We start from the raw sequence: 23,576 nt of genomic DNA, 5'->3' as shown, positions 1-23,576 counted from the left end.
ATAACAGCTACATTGTCTACGTATCTGCCACTATATCAGGAACGATGAATAATACTCCTCTACCCAGTCGGCAGCTTTGTCTCCTTCTTTCCCGCTCCATAAACTCAGAGATCCCACATATCCATCCGGTCGAACATTGATGACGGCGGCTTGATCACTATCCAACTTTCCCACCCACTTGTCCGTACAGGGCTTCTCATACGCATCATCCAGATATAAGGTCCATCGGCTCTGCTGCAGGACGTCCGGCAGATCACTGATCTCAAACTCTAATTTCGATGACTTTGTGACAAGAGACAGTGTGAGAAGATGGGAAACAGTTGTATATCTTTGTGGCTGAATGTAATCATCAGACGCTGCCTTCCCTCGCGGTTTCTCGTTATATGACTGTTGTGCTCGAGCAGATACCCGACCCAATACCGACTTGGAGTCCTTGAACCGTGCACAAAATGCATCAAGGAATCTCTTCATGGACGTTAAGTCTGGAACCAATACGTAGATTCGAAACTGCCCCAGCATCGGAATATCCAGCTGGATATCGACCGGATTCACATCGATATATCGAGTCACCTTTGCCGGTACTAGTAGCGCCCCAGGGCGGAGCGCTCCGTTAGTGACTGGATCAGATTGAACCTTTGTCAACAGGTCCCTTGAATACTCTGCGCCGACTCCCGAGATGAAGCGGATATTGTCATCGAAATTCTTGGCCAACGCGGCCTCACCTTGCTCAAAGGCGCTGCAGTGCTCTGCATCGAACCGAATGAGATCCATAGCAATCTTACGGCGCTCATCTTCATATGTGGCCAGCAGTGACTTTTTGGCCAGTCCGCGACAGACCAGATTGAGCTTCCAGGCGAGGTTGAAGCTGTCGTGCATGCTTGTATTGGCTCCTTGGGCGGCGAGCGCAGAGTGACAGTGTCCAGCCTGAGGATATCAGTATGCCTTCATGATCGAATGAATGGTACAACACATACATCGCCAGCAATGAAGATTTGCATCTCCTCGTCGTTGAAGTGACTGGCAACTCGTTGGCCGACCACGTAGTTCCCGAACCATTCTATCTTGTCAACTTGATTCACGACTCTATCCGCCAGAGACGTACCAATTGACTTCCACTCTAGCTTGAATGGTGCCATGGCCTTCTTGGCCAGGGCCATAACATATTCTGGCGTTGCTTTGGCCTTGTCTACTCGCTCTCCTTCAGTGGAGCTCAATTCGACGTATAACCGTGTCATATTGCGCTCACGAGGGATCCACAGAATAGAGCCTACCGAATGCGATCGAACAGCCACTTTGCTCCAGAGGTCCGGAAAGTCGGTATCAATGACCCCTGCATAGTCGGTATCAGTGCTCACCGAAGCAACCGGGGAGGATACTAACCATCTAACACACCCCAGGAAGCGTTCGTTATTTCTCCTTCGAGCTTCGCACCGGGAATGAAATCGCGTACTTTGGAACGCGCTCCGTCACATCCGACCAGGTATTCCGAGCTAATCGCCCTCTCCGTCTTTGTAGATAGATCTTCGTAGGTGATAGTCAACTGTTGCCGGTCTGGGCTACGCGAACAAGATACAAAGCGGCTGTTGCGAGTAACCCGCACTCCGCGTGCTTCGATATCCACAATGAGCACCTCTTCTATTATTCCTTGATGTGCCAGAAGAATATACGGATCTGCCGCTCCCACCAGATGATCTGGGTAGTGTATCTGTCGACCCTTTCGGTGCAGCGGGGTGTTTTCGGTGGATTCCTACTCAGTCAGTTTACAACACTTCTTGCGGGACGAATCATACCCAGAACGATATATCGTACACGCGGACACCATTGCGAAGTAGTGAATCAGCTAGCCGGAGCTGCTTGAATGTCTCGATGGTCTTGGGCTGCATGCCATCCGCCTTGCCGGCTGATGTCTTGTCAGGACGGTCATCGAGGATCACGACGGGAATTCCGTAGCGGACCAGATTGCACCTATTACTGTGAGACATGATTCAATAATGAGAGAGTTGGCTCACGCCAGCATCAGTCCAGATGGACCAGCGCCCACGACCACTACAGTCGTGGAGGCATCAGGGGGAGGGTGCGCCATGAAGCTGTCGTGATCAGACAATCGGATGCTCTGAGACCTCAGTTGTACCTTGTCTGATTATTTAGGTAGGTGCAGTCTATTGTGATAGATCCTAGTAATTCTTCTCCGCATTCCAATAGTCTACTCAGCAGCTGCGGATGGGCTGATCGGGTGCTCGCCCAACCCCCACTTTGCTCATCGCATCATGGCCCCTCTTCTTCATGCTGTTCTATTTCTCTACCATAGATCTAAACTCCCTGCCGACTTCCTGACCGTCTGTACGCGCTCATCGCTGGCCGGGAAAAAAACACCCTCATGATGTCTCCAGTTCCACCACTCTCCCATTCATCGCTTCCTCTTCAGCATGCCAGTAAATGGGGAATGATCATCTTCCAAGTGAGCAATATGCTGGACAGGGTTCCAAACTACACATGCTCTCATCTCGGTACGCACATATCCCAGCGAAATAGAATTAACTCTAATCCTTCACTCCGTCGGCAATCATCACCTTCTACCCTTTTCTCAGATCATGCTACATATGGCGCCACTTCTTTTGCAATCACAGACCCTTGAAGCCACAGTCTGCATTGCATAACTGACTCCGAACGGCCACGTGGCTGGCCATACTGGCACCAGCACAATACCCTCATACTGTGTCTATTGGCGATCATCGTAAAGCACGTCTCAGTACATTACCCTACAGCGGACTCCGTGTTCCTCATATGTAAATTCGAGAAAATGGAGACGGTGGTTGATGCCCGCACCAGCGCATTCTCGAAGTCGTGGAGGGATTATTCAAGGAGTCATCCACCCTGTCGTAAATCAGTAATGAGCTGTGCTGCTGCAGGAGAGCCAACCCCTTACTTATAGTAGGGAGTCCGGCTGTGCTCCTGTTGGGTGCTGTGAAATACCTCTTCCGGCTCAATGACATCAACTTGAGATAGCCACGTCAGCTCTGCTTCGGCCAATCCTCGAGCGTCCTCATGCAGCTCCCATCACCAGAGCAGTTCTCCTTGGGGAGACACAGATCAGTTGGTGAGACTGGTCGGATAGTGGATTGTGAGGGGTATGGCGCCCCCGAGACATGTTAGTATACATCGTAGATGATGTGAATCGATCTTCATGTTCAGTCCATCTGTTGGCCATTTGGTTCAGCCTTTCGAGAGATAGCAGCGAGTTTGGAGAATATGCAGTATATCTGCAGGGTAACGCAGACCACACCATCTTCGACTTCCAAATGCCCCAGGGTCAAATTTATCAAACCACATATACTGCTATACAAGTCGATGCATTGTAACAATGAAAATAAATTCACTGAGCTCAAGTCTATACATTCTACATTCAAACCATACGAGTAAATATGGCACCACCCATCCATATCAAGCAGAAGGAAACCCGCGTAGAGTCGTGTAGACTGCAGGTACGTCGCACTCCACGCCTGCTCTACTTCACCTCTAAGCACCCCTAGATCATCATCATCGGAGCCGGTCTCGCCGGCCTAGGAGCAGCCATCAGTTCCCTTCTAGCCGGCCACGACGTGCACGTCCTCGAATCCGCCCATGGAGTCGGCGAAGTAGGCGCCGGCATCCAAGTCCTCCCCAACAGCTCCCGCGTCCTGCAGCACTGGGGTCTGGAAGATGCGCTGACGCCCTACATGACCCGCCCGCGTGTCTGCAATTTCCTCGGCTGGAAGGGCAATCTCATTTCCTCGTTGGACTTCCACGAGTCCGAGAAGCAGTACCCCGGCACCTGGTATCGGGACTTTCACCGCGCGGACCTGCACCGCTGCTTGCTAGATCGTGCGCTGGAGCTCGGAGCGCAGTTCACGTGCAATGCGCGCATTGTCGATGTCCGGGTGAGTGTCGACGAGGCGACCGCCACGGCAATCGCTGCCGACGGGCGAGAATGGACGGGGGATTTGGTCATTGGCGCCGATGGAGTGTTTGGGACCTTGGTGGAGAAGCTGCTGGGTCATCCCGAGCCGCCCATCAAGACGGGCGATTTGGCGTACCGGCTGCTTTTGTCCACAGAAGAGATGCTCAAGGATCCCGAATTGGCAGGCTTCGTAACAGATCCACAGGTCAACTACTGGCTTGGACCGGATGCGCATGCGGGTGAGTTCCGTCGGTCGATGCAGTACGGACTACGCTCACCGTTCAGTGAATTATGTCCTGCGAGGCGGCGAAAAATTCAACATGGTCTTGCTGGTGCCGGACGATATCCCTGAAGACTGGCTGGCATCGACGGTGGAAGGCAACGTGCAGGAGATGTGCGCCCTATTCGAAGGGTGGGATCCACGGTAAGCGCTTTGTCCTCGTGATAAAGACCTAGCTCATGGTCAAAGAATCCAGAAGCTGCTCAAACTATGCCAATCCGTCTACAAATGGCGACTATGCATACGCTTTGGCGACCACGAGTGGACGCATCCATCAGGGTCATGGGTCATGATAGGCGATTCGGTCCATGCCACACTTCCCTATCTCGCCTCAGGGTATGCAAACCTCTATTGACATTTCAATTCCGTCTAACAGAATGCAGGGCAGGTATGGCCTTTGAAGACGGAGCTGTCCTTGGCGAATGTCTGTCGAGACTTCCAAACAGCCCGACTACGAAGACCTCCCCCGAGTACCTGCAAAGCAAGCGCCATGCACTGTCTGTTTTTGAAAGGTGTCGTAAGCAGCGGACGAAAATGGTCGTAGACCGTGGAAATGTGCAACAATACCTCTATCATCTGCACGATGGTCCTGAACAGGAGGACAGAGACCGCAAGATGCAGATGGTTCCAACCCCTGAGGGTGAGGCCCTGGCCTGGAGAGATCCAGGTCTAGCGCCTAAGCTGCTGGGATACGATCATATTGCAGATGTAAGTCGGGCAGAAAGTAGTAGAATCAGCACCAAACCATGAACTGACTGAAACAGGTTGATCTAAATTGGAACGTGGAGGAAGAGAGTGAAGGAATAGCAGTCTCTAGACTATGACATTTCATACACATTATAAATCACAAATGCAATCATTCAGGTCGTAGTACATCATTAATCAATGTAATGGCAGAACAGGAAGTATGTGAATCGTGATAGTCGTCAAAAGTGAATGTTGACCCCATGGAGGCGAAAGACATCATGGGATGAAAAAGCAGAGTTCCCCCTATGCAAGGTAATGAAGGACAGTCGGGTACATGAGACATAACACATTAAGTCATCATAACAACGTCGCGTTAAAGAAAGTTGATATTAAGATGGGTCGGGAGATCAAGCCAAGCTATCCCTAGACGGGAAACCTGACGCCGCTCCTGATGGAAGGGGAAGACCTCGGCTGCGAAAGGTTGCGTGGAAGCGATTTCACCTTGGGGTCCTGGTTGTAACGAAGACGATCACGCTTGAGATTATACATCTTGATCAGGCATGCCATGGCTTGTTCTTCCATCAATTGAGGAGCACAGACAGAGTCACCGTCCAGCGGGACTGCGCGCAAAACAGAAGACACCATCCACATGGCCAGGACGTCAATATCGCGGGCATTGCTCCAGCAAGGGAACATCGAGAGCGTTTGCATGGCGCGTGTGAACTCGCGATATGTTTCCGTCCGAGTGTCGGTGAGGAAAGGCCGCGAGCCAGGAATCTTTTCTTGTTCGAGGCGCTGGTCAAGCAGGCGGAGACACTCACGGGGTGTAGGACTCTTGAAGACAACCTCTTCCTGGAACAGACTCGAAAGGCGGGGCTGGTTGCACAGCAACAGGTCCATTTCAGGGCCAGATCCCGCCAGAATCACCACAGTGTCGCGAGAGTACTTGGGCAGGAGGTAAATCAGGTCATTGATCGTCTGAGCAGCGGATTCGATCTCACTGAGCCGGTGAGCATCTTCCACAAACAAAACACCTCCACGTGCACGTTCCAGCAGCGAGCGCGTTTGAGTCGACGAGTTGCGGGCATCCAAGGGGGTCAGATCTGTTGCAGAGCACTCCATAAATTTTGCAGAGGCTAGCACACCCATGTCATAGTATAGGCGGCTGATCAGCCGTGCGACGCTTCTCCTGCCAATTCCAGTGGCGCCCTTGAAGATCATTGCAAGGGGAACACGCCGACTTGGGTCCGCATTCAGCAACCACGCAGCCTTCAGGTCGTGCCGGTAGCGTTCCAGCAGAGTAATAAGATCTTCCGAGACAAGGTTGTATTTCAACTCCTCGCGGAAATCCAATTTTGGTCTGCCACACAAACGATCACCTTTGAAATTTTCAGGCACCAGAACCCTATCGAGTTGTGACTGGGTCACGTCACCCTCCGACCGACTCCGTTCGTATGCAAAGTGAGCTGAGCCGAGCAGGTGAGCAATTGCTCTTCCGTTATTGAAGTCCTTGCGCATGCGAGCAACTTCGAGCAGTTCAACAGCGTCGTCCAGCGCCTCAGAGGTAGCATGAACTTCGTCGTCGTGCAGCTTCATCTCGAGAATCTGCCGCAACTGCTCCTTCGTAAAAGAATGGAAATGAACAATGTGATGCTCTCGGAAAATCTTCAATATATCCTTTTCCTGAACCAAAGGCTCGATACTGCTGTGAGTTCCAACCAGGATCACACAGCGATCGTGGCGAGGAATGAGCGACAATTGAGTGATAAGAGTTTTCAGCCAAATCTGGGACGAGTCATCATGATCAGACACATCGACCAAGAGGACTTTGCCGATGGAGGAATCCAGGACGCCTTTGACGTCAGGTCTCTGCGAGATACGCATCTCAACCACTATTTGTTGTTAGTGCTGCGTTTCAGTTTCAGATATAGACAACTCACCTTCTCCGCTGCTCAGAAGACCCACATCTGCCAACACCTGCCCATACAGCCTCGCCACCGTGGACTTGCCAGTCCCTGGTGGTCCGACGAAAACACGGTTGACTCGAACGGAGAACGGTCTCTGGTTTCGCGCTTCCCTCCAAAAGTTCTCCTCTATCGTGTCCAGCAGTTCACTGACTGATGCCTTGACCGCTTCCTGACCAACAAGCTTCTGCAGGTCTGCCCAAGCCCGACTTTGGCCCAGTACATCGGCCGGTCTGGGACCTAGTATATCTTCCGGCGACAAGAAAAAGGTATCGACCTCTTCCAGATTGCCCTGTTCTTGGGTCAGCGATTGGAGTTGGCGAAGAGTGATGGTGTCCAGGAGACGTTGCACCGCATGCACATTTCTCGGGCCGTTTCCGGCAGCCGCACGGACAAGTCGCCGAGCGGCCATCTGCATGAACGGACCGTCCAGGCCACCGGCCACCTCGAGCTTGCCATTGTAACGCTCCTGTAGCGACTGGCCCAGCAGAGTGAGGTAGTCATTGGAACTGAAGTCGGTGAAGTGCAGTGTACAACAGATTGTTCTTTCAAGTCGGGGCTGAACCCGAACAAGCCCCTCCATGTGCGGAGGATGACCGCTGAGGACGACGACGACGCGTCCGGTGCCACGCTCCATCGCCTCGAAGAGGCCATCAAAGATCTCCTGAGTGCGAGTGGGGGACGACGTTATCAGCAGATGAGCATCCTCGACGAGCAAGACTCCAACAATCTGTGCCGAGGGGGATGCAGCGTCGACCATGCCACTGATCAGATGCTTCAATCCCTCGGGTCCCTGCGCGGCCAGCGCGGCTCCGGAGATTTCTCGAAGGGTCGGCACGTCGGTGATGCCGGTCGAAAAGAGGATGTTGGCATATATGCGGGCGACAGTGGTTTTACCCGTTCCTTCATTGCCCTCGAGGACAATATTGTACCACTCCTGCTTTGGATCTTTCCCTTGTCTCTGACAAATGCTGATCCATGTTTGAATCTCATTCAACCGACGTTTGATATTGTCCTGGCCAACCAGGCTCTGCAGCCAGTCCTCCGCATCGCTCCGCGCGATCTCCCGACGAGCTTGTAATTCTTTCTCGGGAGACGGTGTGATAACCTTGACAGATGGCGGTCGGCTATCGGGAATGGTCTGCGTCGAGACCGACACTGATGCCGATGGCTGGGGTTTGCGAGGGGATAGGAGGGAGGAAAAGGAAAGAGACCACGGAAACCGCGACGACATGGAGCGAAGGACGGTCAGGTCCATCTTCGGCCAGAGAAGGCTGCATGCGATGGAGAAAAGAACGGAAGGAGGGCATGAAGGCAGGTCTAAATACCAGCGTCAGGCCTGATGAAAATTCTGATCACACCAGGTTGGCTTTGTTTACCAAACCCTTAGTCTGATATTGTGAAGCCCCATGGTCGCAAATTTTCACTGGGTCTTTATCATTTGATTGAGTATTCTCTCCAGGCTGCCAATGAGCATGCAGCAAAGGTGGGAGCTCCTCATAGCTACCCATCGCAAGCTGCCAGATGGAGGGGACGCCGAGGTCGCTCAAAGAAGGTGCACAGCATCGCGTTGTAAACAACTTCCCGGACAGGTAAGAGAAAACAAAAAGCGACCAGCCAACGGCGGCCAACGCGTCGATTAAGTCGATCAAATCGTGCCATATCGCAATGATGATTCGCGCCAGGCAGTTCACCGCTGTTTGCACCAGTGGAGACCTTTGCTTCGCCCTGCCGGCCCAACAGCGGTCGGGTGTGGATATCTGCGTCGGAGGTGGATCATTGTCGACAGCATCACTCTGACTTCGTTATAGAATGTTATTGTATCAAAAAGCATTGTCAACAGGTGACATCAACTGGTAGATTGAGTGCCATGTCAGAAAGATGAAACAAAAGATGAAGGTTCGAAACATGTTGGGTGTTGGCAAGTTGGCAGTGTCCAGCGCATCCATGCCACTTTTTTCCGTTTGTGGCTGGATGCAGTTATGCACATAGTTATGCCGGATTACTAATTATGTTGGATTACCTAACTGTGCTTTCAGGCAGCCAGGCAAAAATGACTTCGCTGTGAAGAGAAATTCAGAACACTTTTGTGATGCTGGGCTGCCGACCGTAAACTGTTAGGCAAAGTCGTCTGGTAAAGCGATTTTGCTCCGATAATCCTTTCTAGCAGCCTCGAATGCGCCCTTTTATGGCTGGATCAGCCTGTCTACTCCGTACACGTTTGCGCTCTGGAAATCAAAGACCACGCGCCTTCAAAAAAGATCCTGTATGAGTCAAATTCCGGAAGAAACGAAGTCTTCCCAGGTCAAAGTAAGGCAAAGTCCATGCTTCTACCATGTCAAGTTCTTGCGTTGTGGGTTGGTATTCCATGGTCACCTCCGAATATATATACTTTGAGTATCATGGTCCGGCGCTATGTAGTGTACTTAGCTAGCACCATATAGATGAACAAGCCTCAATATACCTATTCAATTAATGCTGACACTGAAAGAATTTTCGCTGTTTTGAGCGGACAAACCTATAGAAGATTGAACCTCCACACCATGACCTGAGAATCTCCCTCCTGCATGTAGATATACCGAGTTGCCCCTTCATGATAGCAATACTATACCCTGGTTGAAATATCTGTCCATACAGTATACAGCACCCCCAACGAGGTGAATCACGGACGAAGCCTCCATTCAATCTCTATGCCCTCCATTCACACCATATCTCCACCCCATATACCCAATAACGCCGGCTAAACTCCCCAGTCCTGCTCCCCCTACGATATGTGTCAACCCTGGGCCTCGCAGCGGCATTCCATTCTTCCTCATCATCGCGGTAGTCGTTCCGATTCCCACCAGCATACCCCATGTACTCCAATTATCGACCTCCACCTGCCCCTTATTCTCAAGGAGCCTCCAGCTCCGATCCTGCCATTCGATTCTTTCCTTCCCTGCCATCCGAATAGGAAGCAGGATGGCCATGCTGCAGAAGCCGAGCAAGCCGGCGGATCCGGTCGAGCGCGTGATAATGCCGGCCGACATGCGGAGGCTGGGGGTCTCGGAGCGCAACGATTTCACGAATCCAACAGCTACTCCGAGCGCGGAACCCGCTTGAAAGCCGCGGTCGAGGACATGAGTGGCGAGAATGAGGTGCGGAAATGGCTGATCTTCCGCGTAAGGAGGGTGTTGCCAGTCGGGGGGTATCATGGTTAGTCCGGCTTGACTGATGAACAAGCAGGTTGGATCATTAGATGAGTGTATTTGATTCTTCTGAATGCTTACATTTTGTCATATTCAGAGCAAGGTGTCAGCAGGTGCGGATTCCCAAGCAAGCAGTAAGCTTGTGGACTACTCGTAGCAGAAGCGGATAATGGGTGGCAATATCCGCGATCATTAATAAGGCAGATACCACAGATTAACAGGAGCTTTGACACTTGGATCAATTAGCCAATTAGAGCAGCATATGTTATAGTAGTGCTGACAGTTACTCTATCCAAAGGCCGTCAGCCTTGCTGACTGGTTCACTGCATTGTTTCTCGTGAGACCTCGCTGTTCACACAGCTGGCAATAGGATACCTGCATCACAGATAACCGCAACAAAAGAAATGGCATTTTCATTATCCATTATAGATAGTCCTGACAATCAATCCGATATGTTCCTGCTAAAACACCACGATTTTCCCTTCTCTGTCCTCTTAAACTTAGTATGTGGCAACCTTGCGCATCTGATCTCTTCAGCCCGTTCTCCGCTCCTGGCCCAGTTCGTGCGGGCGTACTCGCGGCGGTGGTAGAAGAAGCGGTTGTTGTCATTGGTATGCTGAAGGGGAAGCACGGTTGCTTAGACAAGGAGTCGAGGTCGTTGAGATGATAGACGAGTACTGAAGATAAAGTCCATATTTGTTGGCTGTAGTACTGCCTATGCTCTACTACGGGAGAATCAGACTAAGATGCGTCGATCACCTCCACTTTCCACCCCACACATGCCTCGGTTCGATCGACTCGGTTCATTATCACATTGAGGAATCAAGACATATCATTGGTGAGAATAAGACTGTACAATTGCTATGTGAGGCTATACGCAGGCATGGGATACCTAGTTGAACACGAATCCAATTCCCTTGGACAGGTACTTCTTCACCCCCGTCTTCTGAGCCTTGGCCTCCTCATCCCGAGGATCGACATAGAAGCGGCGGAATTGATCCAGATCAATGCTTCTCGCATCATTCAGGAGCGGCCCCTTGTAGTAAATAAGGGCACCGATATAGATGACGATAATCGCCACCACGCTGACATAGTTGGAGAAGAAGTTTTTCGCCGTCGGCTTCCCGCCAAGAGGCCACACACTGAGATAGAACTCGACGATGATGAGTACCACACACCAGAAGAGACCCCAGATGGCGCCGAAGGGGTAGGTCCAGGATTTCCACGGCAGCTCCGACGGCGACCGGCCCTGGGCTTTCCAGGCGTATCGCATGCGGAGATGCGACGCACAGATCATGCCCCAGCCGAAGAGGGTGAGGAGAGAAGTGAGGTTGGAGAACCAGCTGAAGACCTGGGCACCGCTGTTGTTGACGTTGAGATAGGCAAGCCCACCGCCGATGACCAGGGTGAGGGCTAGACCGGCGACGGGACGGCCGACTCTGTCTGCTTTGCCGAAGAACTGTCCGAGTCAGCTAGGACTGAGAGATGATGGTAGATGCACGTACCTTTGGTGCCATTTTCAGATGCGAAAGTCCCATCAGTGTACGAGAGCCCGCATACACCTGAATACTTCCTGTCGACACCACGGAAATGAAAACGACCGCGTTCATGATGTGCGCCAGTGGGACGAGTCCCGCGTTACGGTAGGCAATGACGAACGGAGAGGCGTTGGTGCCCGATGCACCGAACAGGTTTGGGTCGTGAGGACTGACAGTGATGGTGACCATCAACGAACCCAGGATATAGAAGAGCGAGAGACGCAGCCAGATCGAACCGACAGCGCGAGGCACCGACTTGCGGGGGTTATTCGTCTCGGCGGCCACCAGCGCAGTGTTCTCGGATCCCGACATGGCGAAAATGCAGGTCGGCATGACGGAGAGGAAGCCCTTGAAGCCGTGGGTGAACGGTTCGGCGTTCCAGTAGCGGAAACCAATGGGGCCTTCACCGGGGGCGCCTCCAGCAGAGACAACTACTTGGATTAGACGATGTTCGCAAAGGTAAAGAGTGGAGTCATACCAGTCAAAGAGATGATGACGATGATGATCCAGGAGAACTTGATTGTCGAGGCGGCGACTTCGACTTCCCCGAAGAACTTGACGGCCCAGACGTTGATCAAGACGATGACAACCCAGAAGATACTAATCCACGCAGCCGTAGGCACCTTGTCTGTCCAGAAGTTGAGGACGGTGACCACACCCTAGGGAAGTCAGATCAAACCCTAACCCAGACTGAATGAAGACAAACAAACCTGCAGTTCATTGGCCAAGGTGATGAAGAACTGAAAATAGTAGCTCCAGCCCAGTGTGAATCCAGCCGCCTCGCTGATAAAGATGGATGACCACTGCACAAAAGCCGAGGGAAGCGGATAGACAACCGCCATCTCACCGATGGAATGCGAAACCGCCCAGATCATCGTCCCACTGAGCAGGTATCCGATGAAGATGGCAGCAGGACCACCGTTCATCAGCGAGGTACCACTTCCCAGCCATAATCCCATACCAATGGACGAGCCCAGCGCAATCATGGTGAGATGGCGGGTGCTCAGGGACCGGTGGAGGTCGGTATCGGCGCCATGGTCGTGGTCGACATCGATAGTCGAAAGAATACCTCCTTCCTTTTCATGGGGCCTGTTGGGGCTACCAGAAGACTCGTACGTGGGAGCCTCCATGGCGACGTAGAGAAGGTAACAAGAAGCAAAAAAGTGATATAATCAAGGAGTTTCGCAGTGATCAACGGGAAGGACAAGAACAATCGGGGACAGGAGTAATATAAAGACGGCCGACAGAGCCTTCAGACTTTCTCGCACAACACCACCTCAATCTAAACGCATGGCCTATCTGCCAATAAAATGGCAGAAAGGCTTGGCTTGCGATAAGCCGTTTGGTTTGACCGTGTTAGCGTGCTGGGTTTCAACTAGGCTGGACGGATAACCCTCGCCAGTCTGCCACTCAGCTTGTATGCAATTAATATCAACCGGGGACACGGGAGCCCGTCGTATCGCTTATAAAGTCAGTTCTCAATCAGACTTTCCTTCACGGAGACCTTTCTGAAACAGGGTTGTGTGGCTGCTGGAATGTAACGTTGGCTGATCCTCCAGCTGGGTCTCACCATAGGATAACCCAGTCGATGCGCCCAAATACGAAGAGCAGTTGTCCTGGTGTCCTGCACTTGGTTGCTATTCCAATCTAACTGCTCATGTGTGCCTTAGAGCGTCCTGGCTAAGAGATGAGGACTCGATTTTAAAATAGAACAGGGCAAGGTGGACAATCCTCCGATTTGACAACCAGGGACAATGCAGAGTGTGTTGTTCATGCAGGCTGTATCCTCGAGTACATTTTATCTAGATGTACTCTGTACTCCGTACTTCTTAGACCTACGATTACAGATTGATGTCCGATTTCAAATGTGCATCGCCTTGAGGGTGGAACATTCACAGCTGAGACAGAATGGACCAAAATGGGACAGGCTGAACGCAATATCAGCCACTCCGTTCTAGATTGATGAGATCCGGATTGAATAGGAGATGAAGTCGGGGCGAGACGGATGGGAAAAGGAAGGAAATCCACATGCACTTGGCCGCACTGGGAGTCTGATCGACAATCCCTCGTATTCATTGGTTCTTCTCTGGAATCCTCGAGGATTTAAGTTGAGCCTACGTCTGCCCCTGGAATGCGGGATCTTATTACTGGTACGGAGTACCTTACGGGAGAACCGTGAGTTGAGAATATGGTGGATATCCAGTGTATCTACGGTGTCTTTTGAAATATCCAAAAGTCTAGCATATCTTAAGCATTAGTAATGGTATTTCATGTATAGATTCTAAAGACACCGTACATCTATTATATCTAAGCGTGCGTATACTGTATCTAAGCATGGATATACTATGGATATACAGTAGCTGGTACGTGGTAATAGCGTGGAAATATGATATAAGCCATGGATTGGTTCCTAGGGATATATGGCTCAGCCATTCAGTAATATTCCCCAACTCTAGTACCATGGATCCATACTAGATCTACCAGAAATTTGAAAAGTTTCCCTATTTCCACAGAGTCTTGGAAGGTTATACATGATACATCGTATCTTCAACTCACGGTTCTCACGCTAGGTAGGATTCACTGATCAGGCATCCTATTCTCCTCCCTGGTGGATTTCTCTATCCCTCATTGTCCAGTCTTCCTGCGTAGCGGTTAAGCACGGAGCCATATCGTCAATCGGACCATGTTCATATGATTGATAATTGGATATCTATAACTGGGCGACTCTGGAGTAGTGTTATGGAGCCCACCAAAGAGCAAAGTGGACACTGATGGAGTATCAATGCTTATTCTAATTAACCTTAGGCGATGGCCTCTTTCGCTACTATTCATAGCATTTCTCGTATATAGAGCCGTGGACTAGCAACGAACACGTCAGCAATACGAGTCCACAGGATGCATATGAACACGGGCTTATGCATAGAGACAGTGCATTTTATGCGGAGTTTATGATAGAATTACTCGATCTGCTTGCTATGAATAGAATTGATCAGAAATGGTTACTTCTTCGGCTTCAGCAGCAGGCTCGGGGTAAGTGCACCCTCTTTGGCGAACGACGCTCTCAAATACCCCGAAGTGACTTTCTTGGATTTCTTCTCATTGATGACGCCTCTCCTCAAATCCAGGCAAAGAGTAAAATCCGGGGAAATGGGAACATAATTCCACCATTGGCATCATTCATACAATCAGCACTGATGCCTCGGTCTCCTCTCCCCGCATTTCGTGGTAATCTTCCCCCGAAATGAACTTGGCATCTCCAAAACATGGGGAAAATATCTGCGGTACAAATACTTGTTGACCTGATGCTGTCAAGGACAGAATCATCCTTGCATCCCTGCAGAGTCGATCACCATGCGATTCTCATCCATTGTGAGTCTGGCAATGGCGGCTGGGGTGCACGCCAAAGGCCCATTTCTGCAAAAGGTCGACGATTCCACGCATATCATCGGAAACGATCTGTGGAATGTTACCATTGGGCAGCAGTACGGTGTCAAGCTCTACTACAAAGGCAAGGATTTGGTAGGGAATGCCGTGGGCCACTATGTCAGCTACAGTGAGTGACCTTCTGCCGCTTCGTTTGACCATCTACCAACTCCAGCGATGACAGATGGCGCGCAATCCGACCTGAACTGGACATCAGCGGAAGTCTATCGCAAAGGAAAGACAAATGGACAAGACTTCCTGGATATCCAATTCACCGCCAAGGAGGGCGACTTCCACTGGGTGATCTTCGAAGACCTGGTCGGCGCGTACCAGTACTTTGTCAACCATGCCCTCCCTACACTGGGTGAGTTCCGGACGCTGTGGCGGTTGGACAACACGAGCTTCCCAAACGGACGGACAAACATCAAGGACGGTGCGCTTCCCACGCTGGCGGAGATCGCCAGCGGCACAAAGGTCCAGGACGAGACGTGGCAGCTGGCCGACGGGTCCTACATTACCAAGTACGACTGGACCGCATGGATCCGCGATCAGGACTACTACGGGGTCTATGGCGATGAGTTTGGCTCGTGGTACATCAATCCGGGCAAGGACTACTACAACGGGAACCATCTCAAGCAGGAACTCATGGTGCATCGCGAGAGCTCGACCGGCGATGCGGTGCAGCTCAACATGATCCACGGCACACATTTTATGGTCTCGTCCAACGACGTCTTTCCGGACGGCAAGGTCTGGGGACCGTGGCTGTGGTACTTGGTATGTTTTGTCATCAGTTATCGGATGACCCACTAACATGGCAACAGAACGACGGATCCAAAACGGACGCCGCCGCCCGCGCAGTCGACGAGTTCAAAGCATGGCCCTACAAATGGTTCGAGGATGAAGCCTACCAGTCTCGTGGCTCCGTTTCCGGCCGCCTGGTCCTCTCCGACGGCCGACCAGCCGCAGGCGCATCGGTCTTCCTGGGCGACAATAACCCGAACAAGACGGCGCTGGACATGGGCACGACCTACTACTACACCGGCCAGACCGACGACAAGGGCCGGTTCACGTTTGAGGACGTGCGCACCGGCGACTACGGGCTGCAGGCATGGTCGAACGGCGGCCAGCTCGCCGACGTGGCCACCTCCTTCCTGCAGAACGACGTGACGGTGCGAGAGTCGCACACGGCCAAGCTGGGCACGCTCAAATGGGAGGTCCCCTCGCGCACGAGAATCTTCCAGGTCGGCGACTTTGACCGCAAGTCGGTGGGCTTCGAGTACGGCGGCGCTCCGTACCAGCACGCGCTGGTCGCCAAATGTCCTGGGAACCTGACCTATACCATTGGCCAGAGCAAGACCGCGGATTGGTGCTTCGGACAGGCCGCTTTGGGAACATGGTCGATCCGGTTCGAGGCGGCCAAGAGCTCGGCTGCTCTTCTCACTGTCTCCCTGGCTGGGTACTCGTCGGGAACCACGTCAATGATTCTCCTGAATGGCGATGCGACCAGTCCGATCGGAAACCTGACCACTCTGCCAAACGATCCCTGTCTGTATCGGTCGGCCACGACGGCTGGCGAGTGGCGGTTGTTCCAGTTTGAAATCCCCGAAGGGAAACTGCAGTCTGGCTGGAACTCGATTGACTTTGCCGTGAGCAAGGCCAGCCAGTGGCACGGCTTTATGTGGGATAGCATTATCCTGGAGTATTTGTAGACATCAGTCTAGAATGCACACTTGCAAACTCTTCACTTATACGTGGTCCATTTCAGACATCATCCTTACTCGTCCGTCTGACGAGCTACGTAGAACTGGCTTCTATCTTGGCAACAGATGAGCCAAGCTCCATTCGGAGGACAAGATCAACTAGCCAAGACAAACCTCAATGAAGGATCCGAGGCCAGCATGTGCGACAGGGTCATGATTCGACGGAACAAACAGGAACTGTGCGGCTCAACCAAAGGGGCAATACGGGAGGACAACTAAAGTGAGGCATCCACCGACTATGGAAAACAGAGTCCTCTGTATGGAAAACATTCGCACTAGACCCACTGGATCCTGGAAGTTTTAGTAAGTCGTAGTTTGATGAGAGCCTCTTGGCAACTCATCCAAGCTCAACGCATCATTTGGCTCAATTGATCTGCTGTTGATCTGCTGTTGATCCTGCCTGTTGACTCGGTTGTTGCATACTGCGATGTTGCGAATGGAGTCAATCTACTGCCTGCTGTTTGTGGATTCATACATCACTATGATTCTATGTAAAATGCAATGTACCTCTCTAAGATGACTGGAAATGGCTCATAGGATGCTTCAATCGCCCATCGCTCAATCGCCCATCGCCCATCGCCCATCGCTAAAAAAGCCACCAGTTCATGCCGAGCCAGCGGACTCTGGTCTAGTTCATCGCTTCGCAGGCACCGAGTCACCAACAGAATGTAACCTGAGTTGGTCATAAGTACGAGACGTGCCCCTGGTTGTTGTTCACCGATCTGGCACCATCATGTACGGACGCAGGTTGATGTAGTCACTGTCCTTCAGTTCAACCAAGTCACTCTTTCAGTCAACCTGTCGCCCTTGAAATGTATTCTCTCCTTCCACTCCTTTTGGCTATTGTGCCAGTGTGGAGTTTCAGCTTGAACACCCCCACCGAGTACTGGAACTACACCACCGCCAGCCTGTCCAGCACCACCTCGCAAGAATGCAAGGACGCCTACAGCGCGCACATCGACTGCGACGACTTTCTGCTTGCCCTGGCCGTGTCCAAGGAAGACCGCTGGTGGCTGCCGCCCGACTACGAGTCGGCCACGTTTGACCGCACCTGCACGGCCACCTGCCAGGCATCTCTGTCGGCGTATGTGGCGAACGTCGAGAATACCTGCAACAAAGCCAGCGACGCAGCATTAAAGACGAAGGACACGGGAGACCTCGGGGTAAAGGTGTTTGTGCCAGTTGTGACGCTGGGACATATTCTGCAATATGCCCTGATGAGATCCTGCACCAAGGATGAGTATGTAGCTGATGCTCCAACGTGAAAGGACGGACACTGACATGTTTCGTTCCATTAGCGACGGATCATACTGCTATATCGGGCAGAGCAGCTCTTACTATGACGACGGCGACTGCGACTGGACCTGCGCGCTGGCCTATTTCTGGGTTGGTCACGAATATCCGTATCATGGCTACCAGTTCGGTTTTCATATGAAGGGCATGGACGAGGAGGGCAATCGCGTCGAGCTGATTTCTAGCAGCGTGCTCTTTGACGATTGGCAGGATTCGTCGTACGGTTGGGCGACGGTCGAGAAGTGCGGATGGACCAAGAATGATACAGTTCCATTGTTCAGTACGGGCATGTCGAAGGAGGTAGTTGAGAAACAGTCGACAACCAACTCGACTGCGAATTCGACGGCGACCTCGACTGCGACGATGGCTGCCGGTTCAAGTACGGTGACCAGTGCTGGACTCCACGCCGTCACCAGTGCCTCTCGAACGGGGTCAATCCGGATGCATTTCGAGACATGGATGACAGTGTTGGTTCTTGCTAGTGGGATAATGGTCCTTTAATGGCAGTTGGTAGTCAGAAGTTATGGTATTCAACCGAGTGGAGGAAGAGAGTAACTGATTCCCTCTTGACCTGCTCTTATCTATAGCATCTACCACTTGCATTTGGCTTGAGATTCACTGCCGATTATGTCTCAGCCTTCTCAGCCGAGGCTATCCATTAGGTAGACTTAGCACTACTTTACCAAATAGTTGATTATTGGCTCATAAGTCTGGCTTTGTTGCGGCGATCTGATTGGCTCGATATGAACGGAAATCAGCAGAGTTTTTTCCATGCGTCATTAACTTTTCTCTTCCCTAGACTAGATACTTTTACTGTCCAGTCCTAGTCAAGTCCTAGTCAAGTCCTAAAGTGCTGGTTAGTCGTAACTTGGTTCAATGACAGGGGGGCAACTCTATTCCCAAACAGGCAAAATCGTCCAGTGACTCCTATTATTACATGACTTGACGGATGGGGGATGCCTTGGTAGCTATTATTCAGTACTCAACTTTTTCCTTGAATAGGTAATCGTATTCCTATCTACTCCCTACTCCGTACACTCAAACCAAATCATGCAAGCAACAATGCGCATCGGATATCTCCAGACTGGACTGTCTCGGTGGATCTCCAAGCCTCCGTCTGGTGGAACTCGAGCCATGAACGCAGCAAATGGCTTTGAGGCAATTAAACGAGCTTGTTCCACCGTCGTCATTCAGGCCGTCTCGGGCTCTTTCTGCTCCAATCATCCTCTTCTTTCCTCGTGGCTGTCGCGGAGTCCATGTCGCTCCCAAACCTTGCCTTTGTCGAATCATGCCCCGCTGTATCCCTGATTAAGATGTTAATTATCCTCTTTTCTGTTCTACAGCGCCATTTCTCACGTGGGCAGCGTGTAAATCTTGCTGTTTTTGGCTTCCTCCAGATTTTTCATTTCTTATCATTTAATACCCGTCAGCGTCGCCCATCGCAGTTCTCACGATACTCCAACTCAAGGCCCAACGCAGTCTACCCAGCCCGGATTATCGTATACTACTATATGAGCATGCTTCTCTGACGCATACAATCTTTGTGTCCCACGTCGTGCCTTCCCATCGACCTCCCTGATATCCTTCTTCCCCACGCGACAACCCCGGAACCCCTCCGTCCTCCACCTTTTCCACCACATCCGCCACGACCACCACCACAACCATGGAGACTGGCACCGACAAAGCCTCGGCAGACGCCGTCCTAGAGCATCTAGGCTATACTCCAGAACTCTCCCGCAACCGTTCAGTCCTACAGGTCGCCTTTATGTGCTTTATCCTCTCCTCCGTCCCCTACGGTCTGGCTACCACCCTCTTCTACCCACTCGCCGCAGGAGGCCCGTCCAACATCGTCTGGGGCTGGATTATCGTCTCCCTCGTCATCCTGTGTGTAGCCATCTCGCTGGCCGAGATCACCTCCGTCTATCCCACTGCCGGTGGCGTCTACTACCAAACTTTTGCCCTGTCGCCCGTCTGGTGCCGCCGCGCCGCCGCCTGGATCTGTGGTTGGGCCTACGTGCTCGGCAACATCACCATTACCCTGGCTGTAAACTTTGGGACTACCCTGTTCTTCGTCGCCTGTCTCAATGTCTTCGAATCCGCGCCCGGTGTCGGTATTGTAGATGACATGCAGACCTACCAGATCTACCTCATCTTCCTCGCCATCACCCTGTTGACCCATGCGATCTCTTCCCTAGGCAACAAATGGCTCCCCATCTTGGAGGTATGTTTCTTCTTCGTTGCGACCAGTATTTTGCCTCCCAATGCGCCTTCTCATGCGTGGTCTCCCATCTAGACTTCGGCCATCTTCTTGACCCTGATCGGCCTGATTGCCCTGATTGTCAGCGTCCTGGTTGTCGCCAAACATGGTCGACACTCTGGTAAGTGGGTATTCACCGACTTTGAGCCGCAGTCCGGCTGGCCTGCCGGCTGGTCTTTCTGTATCGGTTTGTTGCAGGCCGCATACGCCACCTCGGCCACTGGAATGATCATCTCGTGAGTTTCCTTTCTCTCTCTTTTATGACCTGTCCGTTAATATTGTATAGTATGTGTGAGGAAGTCCGTGAGCCTGCCATTCAGGTACCCAAAGCCATGGTGTGGACCATCGTGCTCAACTTTGTCGCCGGTTTGGGCTTCTTGCTGCCCCTGACCTTTGTCCTGCCCGATATCACGATGCTGGTGAACCTGGCCTCCGGTCAGCCCACCCCCGTGATCCTGAAAGATGCTCTGGGCAGCTCGACCGGAGCCTTTCTGCTGCTCCTCCCGCTGCTCATTCTCGGCATCATCTGCGGTGTGGGATGTGTGACGGCCGCCTCCCGCTGCACCTGGGCCTTTGCGCGTGACGGCGGTATTCCCGGTTCCAAGTGGTGGAAGACCGTCAACTCGACCTTGGACATTCCCCTCAACGCGATGATGCTGGGAATGGCGGTGGAGATTGCGCTAGGCGCCATCTACTTTGGCTCCACCGCCGCGTTCAACGCTTTCTCCGGTGTCGGTGTTATTTTCCTGACGCTCAGCTACGCTTGCCCCATCGCGGTCTCGTTCTTCTTCCGTCGTCGCGCGGATATCGCCACCGCCAGATTCAACCTGGGTGTCATTGGCAGTATCTGCAATGTGGTTGCGCTGGGTAAGTCACTCACTCCGGTCGCAAAGTCACTGCTGACGGTCTACAGCATGGAGTGTTCTGGCCATTCCTCTGTTCTGTATGCCCACGTACAAGGTCGTCACCCTCGAGACCATGAATTACGCCTGTGTCGTCTTCGTCGGGTTCACCGCCATTGCCGGGCTCTGGTACTTGGTCTGGGGTTACCGCAACTATGCCGGTCCCCCCAAGGAGGGTATCGATGGAGTGGAGGCCGATTTTGCCGATGTGCCCGCAAAGACTGGGTAAGTCGTGGTAGAATTGTATTGTATATACTGCATTTCAGACGTGTATAGGACACCTCTGCACAAATTCACAATTGCATACCACAGTTGAATCTGGTCAAAGACTCTGACAGTGATTATAGCAGCTCAGAGCCCATCGTCACCGGGAAGGACACCCCCGCGGCTGCGCACTTTTGACGCTGTAGCTCTCTGATATAAGTTCATGTCATCATGTATATAGTAGTCATACATGTAGTTATTGCAGCTCCATATCAGAGGAATATCCGTATTTTCACTTCACGGAGTCCGCTGGATCCTCGAAAGCCACTACGAGCTCTTCCACGTCAGACTAAACACCTCATCTCCCCCCCGGGACAACGCCACCTCCACGCTCCCAACCTCACTCTTCACACTCTCAGGAATGACCTCCCCCTTCCGCTCCAGCACAATCCGCTCCTTCGCCTCGGGCAACTTGTAAAACCGGCGTCCATACACACTGAGAAAATTCGCCAGCTTCTCCTGCGTGATATCCTCGTTGGCGATGACCCCCCGCTCGACGCCCTCCTCCAGCGCCAGAAGCACATACTGCACAACGCAGGGCTGCGTAAAAACACCCGCAGGCGGTTTGGCCGTTCCCTCGGCGCCGCCTTGCTTGGCGATCCGCGGGTGGGGGGCGCTGTCACTTCCACTGGACGACGTCAGCAGTGCATTGAAATAAAGAAGGGGTGCATAGGGCATACAAGAAGAACTTAGGGTCGCCGCTGCAGACCGCGCGGAGCAGCGCATCGCGGTCCTTGGAGGTCTTGGGGAGGGGCTTGCAGAAGGCCAGGGGGTTCTCGCAGCTGTGGTGTGTGAGGTACAGGTGGTGCGCGGTGATGGTTGCTGTATGTCGTCAGTAGCCAGCATATAATACAATACGAAAGACAGAAGCATACCCGCAACAGAAGAAGAGCAGGAGCGGACAGCCTCCAGGGCCGCCTCGGTACTGCAGTGCTCGAGGATGATGCGCAGCTTGGGAAACCTCTCATTGAGCATCTTGAGGGTGGGGAGGAATTTTTCTTCCGCGTTCATGTCGGTAATGTCCGAGCCGGGCGAGCCGGGGACCTCGCCGTGCAGGTTCAGGACCATGTCGTGCTTTTCCATCTCCGCGAACACGGGGAAGAACTCGTCGTAGTCGCGCACGCCGGCCGCGGAGTTGGTGGTGACGCCTGCACTCGTCAACAAGTCTGCCTGTAAGAGTGGCGGTCGACCTACCCTGAGGATACACCTTGACACCGGTGATCCCGGCCGCGGCGGCTTCTCTGATGGTCTCGGGGGTAACGGATTGGTAAGGACCAGTCAGCAAGGCTTCTCACTGCAAGAGAGACGAGAGACGTATATTCAAATACAGCGACATGAGATAGTTCACATTCGGCTCAATGGCCTGCAACTGCGCCTTGTACTCCAGCGCCTGGGCGACGCTGGTAACGGGAGGGACCAGGTTGGGCTGGTCGCGTCAGCAGTCAACCACGATGTCCAAGCCTACAGAAATAGGCAGGACTAACCATAACAAAGACGGTATCGACGCCTCCTTTACGAATCTGCGGCACAACCAATTCCATCATCTTGCCTTGGCGAAGGTGGACGTGCATGTCGGCCGCCGCCGGCAGCTCCAGCCGGGTCGTCTCTTTAAGGATCATTCTGTGCAGGACGTCGCGATACAATTCTTCCAGCTGGATTCGTTAAGATGATCCTCTCGTCGCAGTGAATGCTCGCCGTCAAGCTGCATGAGCCTTGAGCGCTCTCGTCATGCAAATCTCCAATAAGCGAGGCTCCCGCACATTGTCACGTGACTGCTGCCCCTCGCTGCGGGGCCTCCGCATTGGCTTAGGACAGATTATACGGATTCTGAGCCTTGTGAAGAATTCTACAGCTTGCATCTGGGACAGATTCTTATAAGTTATTCTCCCACTGGAAATGACGGATTAGCTTCTGTGCTCGGCCTGAAGCAAAGAGAAATTTCGGAGGAGATGTGTCACGTGATGACTCACTAAACTCGAATAAACAATTTGATGCCTAAGGTTGCCAATGTGGATTCTTCGGTGTTCCTCACTCCTCAGCTTCGACGTGCTAACCTTGCAGGTTCTCTGTTGTGTTCTTCATC

General features: G+C 52.4%; 9 protein-coding genes across 9 annotated transcripts; 4 read left to right on the top strand and 5 right to left on the bottom strand.

Annotated features, from left to right (window-relative positions):
- Nucleotides 1–30: 30 nt before the first annotated feature.
- Aspvir_002234 (uncharacterized protein) lies at nucleotides 31–2,017 on the bottom strand (the record flags this gene model as incomplete). The annotated part of the gene is made up of 5 exons (XM_043273835.1): nucleotides 31–924; nucleotides 975–1,330; nucleotides 1,381–1,747; nucleotides 1,791–1,965; nucleotides 2,010–2,017. The coding sequence occupies 5 exons, from the start codon at nucleotides 2,015–2,017 to the stop codon at nucleotides 31–33; spliced, it is 1,800 nt and encodes a 599-aa protein (XP_043129770.1).
- Nucleotides 2,018–3,422: 1,405 nt separating this feature from the next.
- Aspvir_002233 (uncharacterized protein) lies at nucleotides 3,423–5,041 on the top strand (the record flags this gene model as incomplete). Its single annotated transcript, XM_043273834.1, has 6 exons — nucleotides 3,423–3,482; nucleotides 3,531–4,176; nucleotides 4,223–4,361; nucleotides 4,407–4,553; nucleotides 4,601–4,925; nucleotides 4,982–5,041. 6 exons carry the CDS (start codon nucleotides 3,423–3,425, stop codon nucleotides 5,039–5,041), a joined length of 1,377 nt encoding a protein of 458 aa, XP_043129769.1.
- Nucleotides 5,042–5,327: 286 nt separating this feature from the next.
- On the bottom strand, nucleotides 5,328–8,126 carry GbpA (the record flags this gene model as incomplete). The annotated part of the gene is made up of 2 exons (XM_043273833.1): nucleotides 5,328–6,796; nucleotides 6,845–8,126. 2 exons carry the CDS (start codon nucleotides 8,124–8,126, stop codon nucleotides 5,328–5,330), a joined length of 2,751 nt encoding a protein of 916 aa, XP_043129768.1.
- Nucleotides 8,127–9,549: 1,423 nt separating this feature from the next.
- On the bottom strand, nucleotides 9,550–10,062 carry Aspvir_002231 (uncharacterized protein; the record flags this gene model as incomplete). Its single annotated transcript, XM_043273832.1, has 1 exon — nucleotides 9,550–10,062. The coding sequence occupies one exon, from the start codon at nucleotides 10,060–10,062 to the stop codon at nucleotides 9,550–9,552; it is 513 nt and encodes a 170-aa protein (XP_043129767.1).
- Nucleotides 10,063–10,948: 886 nt separating this feature from the next.
- On the bottom strand, nucleotides 10,949–12,724 carry Aspvir_002230 (putative amino acid transporter; the record flags this gene model as incomplete). The annotated part of the gene is made up of 4 exons (XM_043273831.1): nucleotides 10,949–11,515; nucleotides 11,562–12,025; nucleotides 12,073–12,253; nucleotides 12,305–12,724. 4 exons carry the CDS (start codon nucleotides 12,722–12,724, stop codon nucleotides 10,949–10,951), a joined length of 1,632 nt encoding a protein of 543 aa, XP_043129766.1.
- A 2,221-nt stretch (nucleotides 12,725–14,945) lies between these two features.
- Aspvir_002229 (putative rhamnogalacturonase) lies at nucleotides 14,946–16,726 on the top strand (the record flags this gene model as incomplete). The annotated part of the gene is made up of 3 exons (XM_043273830.1): nucleotides 14,946–15,147; nucleotides 15,202–15,791; nucleotides 15,839–16,726. The coding sequence occupies 3 exons, from the start codon at nucleotides 14,946–14,948 to the stop codon at nucleotides 16,724–16,726; spliced, it is 1,680 nt and encodes a 559-aa protein (XP_043129765.1).
- An 863-nt stretch (nucleotides 16,727–17,589) lies between these two features.
- Aspvir_002228 (uncharacterized protein) lies at nucleotides 17,590–18,571 on the top strand (the record flags this gene model as incomplete). Its single annotated transcript, XM_043273829.1, has 2 exons — nucleotides 17,590–18,017; nucleotides 18,076–18,571. The coding sequence occupies 2 exons, from the start codon at nucleotides 17,590–17,592 to the stop codon at nucleotides 18,569–18,571; spliced, it is 924 nt and encodes a 307-aa protein (XP_043129764.1).
- Nucleotides 18,572–19,733: 1,162 nt separating this feature from the next.
- Aspvir_002227 (putative amino acid permease) lies at nucleotides 19,734–21,631 on the top strand (the record flags this gene model as incomplete). The annotated part of the gene is made up of 5 exons (XM_043273828.1): nucleotides 19,734–20,291; nucleotides 20,364–20,563; nucleotides 20,614–21,194; nucleotides 21,241–21,454; nucleotides 21,577–21,631. 5 exons carry the CDS (start codon nucleotides 19,734–19,736, stop codon nucleotides 21,629–21,631), a joined length of 1,608 nt encoding a protein of 535 aa, XP_043129763.1.
- A 129-nt stretch (nucleotides 21,632–21,760) lies between these two features.
- Nucleotides 21,761–23,112, bottom strand: Aspvir_002226 (dihydroorotase; the record flags this gene model as incomplete). The annotated part of the gene is made up of 6 exons (XM_043273827.1): nucleotides 21,761–22,121; nucleotides 22,174–22,315; nucleotides 22,369–22,641; nucleotides 22,688–22,780; nucleotides 22,808–22,919; nucleotides 22,978–23,112. 6 exons carry the CDS (start codon nucleotides 23,110–23,112, stop codon nucleotides 21,761–21,763), a joined length of 1,116 nt encoding a protein of 371 aa, XP_043129762.1.
- Nucleotides 23,113–23,576: the final 464 nt, after the last annotated feature.

The sequence above is a fragment of the Aspergillus viridinutans genome, assembly GCF_018404265.1.
Source record: "Aspergillus viridinutans IFM 47045 DNA, scaffold_11, whole genome shotgun sequence".
In the NCBI taxonomy this organism is placed as follows: Eukaryota; Fungi; Ascomycota; class Eurotiomycetes; order Eurotiales; family Aspergillaceae; genus Aspergillus; species Aspergillus viridinutans.
This window is presented reverse-complemented; position numbering and strand designations above follow the sequence as displayed.